General features: G+C 48.2%; 1 protein-coding gene across 1 annotated transcript; it reads left to right on the forward strand.

The window, feature by feature from the left end:
• Window positions 1-350: 350 nt before the first annotated feature.
• LOC109754359 (uncharacterized) lies at window positions 351-1,472 on the forward strand. The gene is made up of 2 exons (XM_020313271.3): window positions 351-933; window positions 1,032-1,472. The coding sequence occupies exons 1-2, from the start codon at window positions 599-601 to the stop codon at window positions 1,195-1,197; spliced, it is 501 nt and encodes a 166-aa protein (XP_020168860.1). The 5' UTR covers window positions 351-598; the 3' UTR covers window positions 1,198-1,472.
• Window positions 1,473-9,066: the final 7,594 nt, after the last annotated feature.

Here is a 9,066-nt window from a genome sequence, read left to right on the forward strand (position 1 = left end):
AACTGAGCTTTCATCTCATGCATCGAGCTGCTGAATCACACGTCCTCTCTTTCTATCCTTCACAAAAACTTCTTGGTCACAATAATGCTCCTCCTCCTACTACTACTAGCAAAAAAAAACCAATGAAAGTTGCCAAGAGGCGCCTGGAATCGTAATAAATTCGGCGAACGACGTTGCGACAGGCCCCCGACCGAGCGCCGGGAAGAGAACAAGCGCGCAGCAATCAGGCGCGAGCACGAGGCGGCCCAGGGCCCAGGGGAATAACAATCAGTGCGCTGACGTGGATCCGATTGGTCATGGGACCCCATCCGACGGCCCAGACCCTTTTCCTCTTCTTTTATCTTCCCCCCTCCTCCCTCCCACCCTCTCGCAGTCGCAGATTCCCACCCTCGTCTCATCCTCTCCACACGCGCACATACGCACTTCCATGGCCGCCGCCTCCCCTCCTCCCAGCTCCGCCTCCTCGCGCCTTTTACGGACTTTGCGAGCGTACGTGTGCTAGGGTGGATCGCGCAAGAGCAGAGGCGTACGTCTTGGTTTGTCGTTAAGGGAGGAGCTAGGCCGTGGTGTGGGGTGGAGCTAGCTGGGGGATAACCCGATGAGGCGAACGACGAGCTTGACGGAGGTCGCGCCGCCGTCGGTGCTGGCGGTGGTGTTGGAGGAAGAGGACGAGGACGAGCAGGTCAAGGCGGTGGTGCAGGCCGAAGAAGGTGGCGCCGGCGGGGGGCAGGACTGGCTGGCGGCCCTAGGCGGCGGCAGCGGTGCCCCCGGGACGGACTGGCTAGCGGCGTACCGCGCGCGCGCGGCGCCGGCGCGGGCGGGGCTCCGGCGGAACTCGGCCGACTACTCCAAGGTCGAGACCGCCGCGTTCCTCCGCCACTGCGGCCTCTGCCGCCGCCTCCTCGGCCCCGGCCGCGACACCTTCATGTACAAGTACGTGAGCTGTCCACTCCTGCATGCACGTGCATCCATGGCCAAGTCGTACCACTAATCTGTTGCTTTGCTTCTGCTTCCGTTGCACGATTTTTCAGGGGCGAGGCGGCGTTCTGCAGCCTGGAGTGCCGGCAGCAGCACATAACGCACGAGGAGTGGAAGGACAAGTGCACGTCAAGGTCCATGAGCGAGGCGGCGGCGCCGGCGACCAGCCGCGGCCGCTCCGGCAAGACCGACACCGGCGGCACGGTGGCGGCGGCCTGACCTGACAGCGCACGAGAGGCAGGCAGGCTATCATCTTCCGAAGCTACCTGCCGGCCAGTAGCTCTGGAAGCTCTCGCTTCTCACCGCCCGCTACGCATGTATTACTCTCGTACGTACGTACGAACGCCTCCAATATGAATCGCTGGTAATCGATCTGTGGAGGCCGTCAGCCACCGCTGGTCGATCGATCGACCATCGCCTCAGTACAACTGCATAGCTTTTTTATTAATTATTGTATGTACACTTGGAGCTCGAATCCGTTTCTGAGATCGTTCCTTCCTACGGTACTACTCCACCACTGATCGATTAGTTAATTGCATCACCTCATCCTCACGGATCTTATCTTGTTTGGCTTTGTGCATCCTGGACGCTTGAGATTGCAGTACTGCGTAGACCGAATACGTTAACAAAATTGCACTTTAATGAAGAGAGAAAAACAATCTTATCTTGCCTAGTGTAATCAAGTCTTGGTGATGTGTGCAGTCAAAAATATATGTGATCACTGTTGTTACGTGCTCGTGAGGCCGCCGCCAGGCTGAAAGTTAAGAATCATTGAACCAGTCGCGTGGTAACTAATCAATCCCGTGAGTAAATCTGAGAATGGTTTTTGATTAACCGGGGCCAACGGTTTGGTTTTTTACCTTGGGCTTGATTTGTTTGGGTTGTGATGGGCCCAGACTGTTATCAGTTTAGTTTGGTTTGGTTTTGCGTAAAAATAAGTTGGGTATGGTTGGGTTTGGGCCTAAATGGTTTCGGCGTTGACAGTTGTGAATCGTGGTTCAGAACCGGTTCTTAAACTAGACGTACCCACACGACACGCCGCGGCTGGACAGACACGTACATACGCTACGCGACGCGGTTCGGCGGGACACACATGTATTTAGCTGCTACTGTACATCAATTACGTTGCTAGCTAGCTTGCTTGCCGGTTAGCTTGCACATACAGCAGATTGAATTGGTTTCAACCCAAAACTAAGAACCAGGTTAAGCCCATATATCCAAGAGTGGTTTGGTTTTGGTAGAGGTGGACAGAGTGCACAGTTTGGTTTGGTTTTGGTTGTGCGCGGTGATTGGAGGTTTGGTTTAGTTTTGATTTAAACTCCACATTGATTGGTTATGGTTTAGGTTTAGTTCAGTTATATGACCATTGCCAGGTTTACCCGTGAGCAGCGCTGCAGCAGTGTATTAAAGCTTGTTGGCTCTCATGATACGGATATGGGCTGTGTGTTTTACTATTAACCACTTGCTCACTAATTGCAACAATAAGACAAAATTCAGACGAATCTAGCAACTATTCCAATGTGCAAGTGCAAGTATATATACTCTCTTCTGCAAGTTTACAGGTTTTTTTGTGTGTGCGAGGCAGCAAGTTTACAGTTAAAAAAAACCCTTTAAAATTTGATCAAATTTATATTATAAAAAACTAAGATTACAACACCAAATCGATGTCACTACATACTACTCCCTCCGTCCCATAATATAAACCTTAAACAAATACTCCCTCCGTTCCGAATTACTTGTCGCAAAATGGATGTATCTAGAACTAAAAAATGTCTAGATACATCCATTTCTACGACAAGTAATTCCGAACGGAGGGAGTATGACTTAGATTAAATTAATAAACCTTGTTAAATCCGGGCGGATGAGTATATCAGTGTATTTGCATGCACAATAGAATCATAAAACCCCCTTTTGACTCTCAGGATCACATGATCCCTTTTCAATTAATTTCATGGCACTTATCTAAAAATTTATACTCAACATGGTCTCCAGATTTTGGTTTCCAGAAAATATCACGTGCATATTACTCAACATGGTCTCCAGATTTTTGTGGGAAAAAAATTAAAAAACGGGACGTCTTTTCAAAATCTGAAGATGCTATTGTACCTCCCCAGTTTCGTCTTTTCTTTTCACACAGTCTGCAAACCAACGATTTTTTTCCTTCTATAAATAATTTTTGGTACATGATTCACTCCCATACCTACACACACACCAAATTGTTTTCTGGATTTTTTAAACTTTTTTTAACTCATTAAAAAAATAAAATTCTGGAATCATGTGACTCCGAAATCCACAGAATCAGCTCTACTTGCTCGTGCGCGTCTTGGAAGCATTGATTCTCATTCCACAGATCCTTAAATAATTTGGGTTCCCTGATTCTCAGTGACTAGATCGAGGAAGCATCCACGAACAGATCAGCAGCAGCTGCTGGGCACTCATTGACATGTTAGCCTCGTCAGCAATGCATGCATGCCTGATAAGCGCATCACAGTTTTTGGAGACTGGTAGATAGGTGGTGGATCGTCCCTCCCATGTCAGTCCACTCCAGTCTCCAGGCACCACCACCAGCCCGATATGTCACGAGTGGTCCGTTGCGTTGGACGCACTTGCACCCAACCGCAGGCTCCAGGCCCCAAGCACCGCCCAGTTGTCCACGCACGCCACAGGCGACACCTCCTGTCGCCCACTCGATCAGCTCATTCACTCGCACCCCCCCCCCAATTGCCCCACTTTTCTTGTCTCCATCTCCCTTTATTTTTATCATCTTCCGATCACGAGAGAGATGTATTTGTCACCGCACTCACACACTACTGCTAGCTACACGAATCCACCAGAGCGTGCAGACACTAGAATTAGTCTAGACTATCATACCAGGCCTGCCGTGTTCAGCTATCTCAAGTCGATGAGTATTTGAATGATGTGGATCGTCCCGCCAAAGAGTTGGCATAGACTATATCTTATGATAAGTCGGCAAAAATTCTCTGAATTAATTCGAAATGCACATCCATGCTTGTGCAAATATGAGCGCGTAATTTGGAAACTACTGGATGTGCAACCTCGCCATCCACCAAGTGGGTTCTCCAGCTATCATTTTCCATGGCCTTTACTGAAAAGCCAGAAAAAAAGAGAGGAAAAAGGCTCCCTCTTGCAAATTGTGTGGCGGCCATATCCAAACTCATGGTAACGACAATTGGGACAAAAGACATGGCTATCGGAAGGCGCTTTATTTTCGTCTGATCTTTCCATCTCCAACTTGTGATATGTTTGTTCCTATTCCGTGGCTAGAAACAGTGCATTTTATGCATGTTGGGTGACCTGTAATACGTAGCGACTGCTAGAATCCGTGCTAGTTTCCTGGAAAAAGAAAGGGATCCATAGGGATTGTTTGTTGGCAAGGTTTTTGTAGTCATTGGAGGCTGCCACTTAATTTTTTTTAAAGCAAATGGTAAGGGAACCCTTTCTTTTCTTTGGGTCTAAGAGATTATATCATGGCTATGTCTATTGGTGTGTTAGTTTGGAATGTCAGGGGCTGAATAACCCTGCTATGCGTAACTCGGTCCGTCTATTTCTGCAAACTTGCAATGCTTCCCTTGTTTGTTTTCAAGAATCAAAGTTGGTTCTGGTGGATAATGTGATGGTTGGGCAAACTTTAGACCCGGCCTTTGATGGCTTTGATTTTCTTCCAGCTGAGGGAACTAGAGGGGGGATTCTGCTTGCTTAGAAATCGGATAGGCTGTTGGTTTCCACAGAACACAAGGGAGAATTCTCTATGACCATCAAGGTTACCTCCTTAGCAGATGGTAAAGAGTGGTTGGTTGCTTCGGTCTATGGGCCTCAAGTCAATTCAGATAAAATCAGACTCCTCTAGGAAATTGTGGAGATTGGGAGGGATGTTCAGTTACCATGGATCATGAATGGGGATTTTAATTTGGTGCGTAGTGAAGAAGAGCGCAGCACCCATAGGATCAACAGGAGATTGGCTAACAAATTCAGGCACACCATTAATACCCTGGGCCTTCACGACATGCTGTTGGTGGGTAGGAGATTTACCTGGTGTAATGATCAAGAACACACTGTGATGGCCAGGTTGGATCTTGTTCTGTTTAACAATGCCTGTGAGGAGATTTGCCCCATGAGTGACCTATTGCCACCTAGATCTAGCATTTCTGATCACTGTCCTTTGCTTCTGACTTGCTCCTCGGACCGGCCGAAGGTTCGCCACTTCCGGTTTGAAAATTTCTGGGTCAAGTTGCCTGGGTTTATGGAGATTATCAAAACAGTCTGGGAAGAGGAGGTTTTTCTGCGAATGATCCCATGTTAATACTGCCAAGGCTCCCAAAAGTTGGGGACACAGGAAACAAAGCTTCATGAACCTGCAATTCCAAATTGCAAATGAGTTGATCATGCGTTTTGATAGCACGCAGGAACGCAGAACCCTGTCGGAGGAGGAACGACACCTTAAAGCCTTTCTGAAGGGTAAATGCCTTGCATTTGCTTCTCTAGAAAGAATTCGGTTGCTCTAGCGGGCAAAAGTACGTGAGTTGCGAGAGGGGGACGCCAATACTAAATATTTTCATCTTAAGGCCAATGGTCGTCGGCGGAAGCACAAGATTCCTTTTCTCAAAAATGGTCGGCGCACGGTTTCTGCTTTGGACGACAAACTTGAGATGGTCAGAGATTTCTACAGTTGTCTAATGGGCGCGCGTGCGCGACTGCAGTCTTCCTTGAAGCTGGAGCAATTAAACATTCACTGCCTTCCTCCGGATCTTGCAAATGGTTTGGAAGCGACTTTTACTGACATTGAAGTCAAATAAGTGATTATGAAGATGTCTTCTGATCCTGCACCGGGTACTGATGGCTTCTCGGGTCTCTTCTAAAAGGTTTGTTGGGATATCATCGGGAAGGATTTCATGGCTCTCATGCATGAGCTCCATAGGAGCAATTTCAACTCTTTTTGTCGACTCAATTCATCTCCCTACAAGTGGCTGCTTTTAGGCCAATCAACCTTAATACATGGGGCTGCTAATTTTTTTGCTAAACTCCTGGTTGTGTGTCTTGCCCCCTGCTACCGACTCTCATCTCACAAGTCCAGAGTGCGTTCACCACTCGGAGGAGCATACATGAGAACTTTAAATTTGTTCGCAACGCTGCCAGACTACTCCATTGCAAGAAATCCACGACTGTGCTTATGAAGCTTGATATTTCCAAAGTGTTTGATACTTTGTCATGGGAGTTCATCATACAGATTTTGATAAGGAGAGGCTTTGGCAGATGCTGATGCTCTTGGGTTTGTGGCCTACTCTGAACAGCGTCGCTATCAGTATTGGTCAATGGTGACTGCTGAGACATGCGATCCGTTCTCTCTTGGTTGCGGTGTCAGACAAGGAGATCTACTGTCTCCGGACCTCTTCATTCTAGCCATGGACACACTACAAGCCACAATCCATTAGGCGACCCACAATAATCTGCTATCTGATCTGGGCCTACCTCCCAACTGCCCAAGAGCTTCCTTCTTTGCAAATGATGCTATTATCTTCTTTAGACCTTATCCGAGGGATTTGGAGATAATTTCAGCCATTCTAACACTCTTTGCCGAGGCTACGGGCCTTCACATCAATATGCAAAAGACCACTGTTACTTGCATCAAGTGTAATTACGTTGTTTCTGCTAGTGTGGCTCAACACTTTTCGTGCCAGCTGAAGCCCTTCCCTCTGCAGTACCTAGGATTACCGCTTTCCATATTCAGGCTGAGACGTCAGGACATTTTGCCACTCATCGACAAGTATTCCAACAAAATGAAGGGGCGGAAACCCAAACTTCTGGCAACCGTGGGATGTTTAACATTCACGCAATCAATTCTAATTGCCCTGCCAATCCACCTCTTATCGGTTCTGCCGTTGCCGGCATGGGCACTTAAGACAATCAACAGGAGATGCCGGGATTTTATTTGGAAATTAGACGTTGATAATAGTGGTGGGCACTGCCTGTTACCTTGGGCCAGGGTGTGCATACCCAAGGAGTGCGTGTTGGGGAACGCAGTAATTTCAAAAAAAATTCCTACGCACACGCAATATCATGGTGATGCATAGCAACGAGAGGGGAGAGTGTAGTCCACGTACCCTCGTAGATCGTAAGCGGAAGCGTTATGAAACGCGGTTGATGTAGTCGTACGTCTTCACGATCCGACCGATCCTAGTACCAAAAGTACGGCACCTCCGCGATCTGCCGACGTTCGGCTCGGTGACGTCCCACAAACTCTCGATCTAGCTGAGTGTCGAGGGAGAGCTTCGTCAACACGACGGCGTGACGGTGATGATGAAGCTACCGATGCAGGGCTTCGCCTAAGCACTGCAACGATATGACCGAGGTGGATTATGGTGGAGGGGGCACCGCACACGGCTAAGAGATCAATGATCAACTGGTGTGTCTATGGGGTGCCCCCTCCCCCGTATAAAAAGGAGTGGAGGGGGAGGGCCGGCCCTCTATGGCGTGCCCTGGAGGAGTCCTACTCCCACCGGGAGTAGGATTCCCCCCTTCCCTAGTTGGACTAGGAGAGAAGGAAGGGGGAGAGAGGGAGGAAGGAAAGGGGGGAGCCCCCCCCTTCCTAGTCCAATCCGGACCAGAGGGGGAGGAGGCGCGCGGCCTACCCTGGCTGCCCCTCTCTCTCTCCACTAAAGCCCATTAGGGCCCACATACTCCCCGGGGGGTTCCAGTAACCCCCCCGGTACTCCGGTATATGCCCGAACTCTCTCGAAACCTTTCCGATGTCCAAACATAGTCATCCAATATATCGATCTTTATGTCTCGACCATTTCGAGACTCCTCGTCAAGTCCGTGATCATATCCAGGACTCTGAACTAGAGTATTCACAAGTATAGGGGATCGCTACAGTTTTCGAGGGTTGAGTATTCAACCCAAATTTATTGATTCGACACAAGGGGAGCCAAAGAATATTCTCAAGTATTAGCAGTTGAGTTGTCAATTCAACCACACCTGGATAAGTTAGTATCTGCAGCAAAGTATTTAGTAGCAAAGCAGTATGGAAGGAACGGTAACGGTAGCAAAAGTAATATTTTTGGGTTTTGTAGTGACTGTAACAATAGCAACGGAAAAGTAAATAAGCGAAGAACAATATGTGAAAAGCTGGTAGGCATTGGATCGGTGATGGAGAATTATGCCGGATGCGGTTCATCATGTAACAGTCATAACATAGGGTGACACAGAACTAGCTCCAATTCATCAATGTAATGTAGGCATGTATTCCGAATATAGTCATACGTGTTTATGGAAAAGAACTTGCATGACATCTTTTGTCCTACCCTCCCGTGGCAGCGGGGTCCAAGCGGAAACTAAGGGATATTAAGGCCTCCTTTTAATAGAGTACCGGACCAAAGCATTAACACATAGTGAATACATGAACTCCTCACACTATGGTCATCACCAGGAGTAGTCCCGATTATTGCCACTTCGGGGTTGCTGGATCATAACACATAGTAGGTGACTATCGACTTGCAAGATAGGATCAAGAACTCACATATATTCATGAAAACATAATAGGTTCAGATCTGAAATCATGACACTCGGGCCCTAGTGACAAGCATTAAGCAGACAAAATTCATAGCAACATCAATCTCAGAACATAATGGATACTAGGGATCAAACCCTAACAAAACTAACTCGATTACATGATAAATCTCATCCAACCCATCACCGTCCAGCAAGCCTACGATGGAATTACTCACGCACAGCGGTGAGCATCATGAAATTGGTGATGGAGGATGGTTGATGATGACGACGGCGACGGATTCCCCTCTCCGGAGCCCTGAACGGACTCCAGATCAGCCCTCCCGAGAGAGTTTAGGGCTTGGCGGCGGCTCCGTATCGTAAAACGCGATGAATCTTTCTCTTTGATTTTTTTCTCCCCGAACACGTATATATGGAGTTGGAGTTGAGGTCGGTGGAGCTCCAGGGGGCCCACGAGGCAGGGGGCGCGGCGCGCCCCCCACCCTCGTGGAAAGGGTGTGGCCCCCCTGGCCTTGATTCTTTCGCTAGTATTTTTTATTATTTCCAAAAATAATCTCCGTGAAG

The sequence above is a fragment of the Aegilops tauschii genome, chromosome 5 (assembly GCF_002575655.3).
Source record: "Aegilops tauschii subsp. strangulata cultivar AL8/78 chromosome 5, Aet v6.0, whole genome shotgun sequence".
NCBI lineage: Eukaryota > Viridiplantae > Streptophyta > Magnoliopsida > Poales > Poaceae > Aegilops > Aegilops tauschii.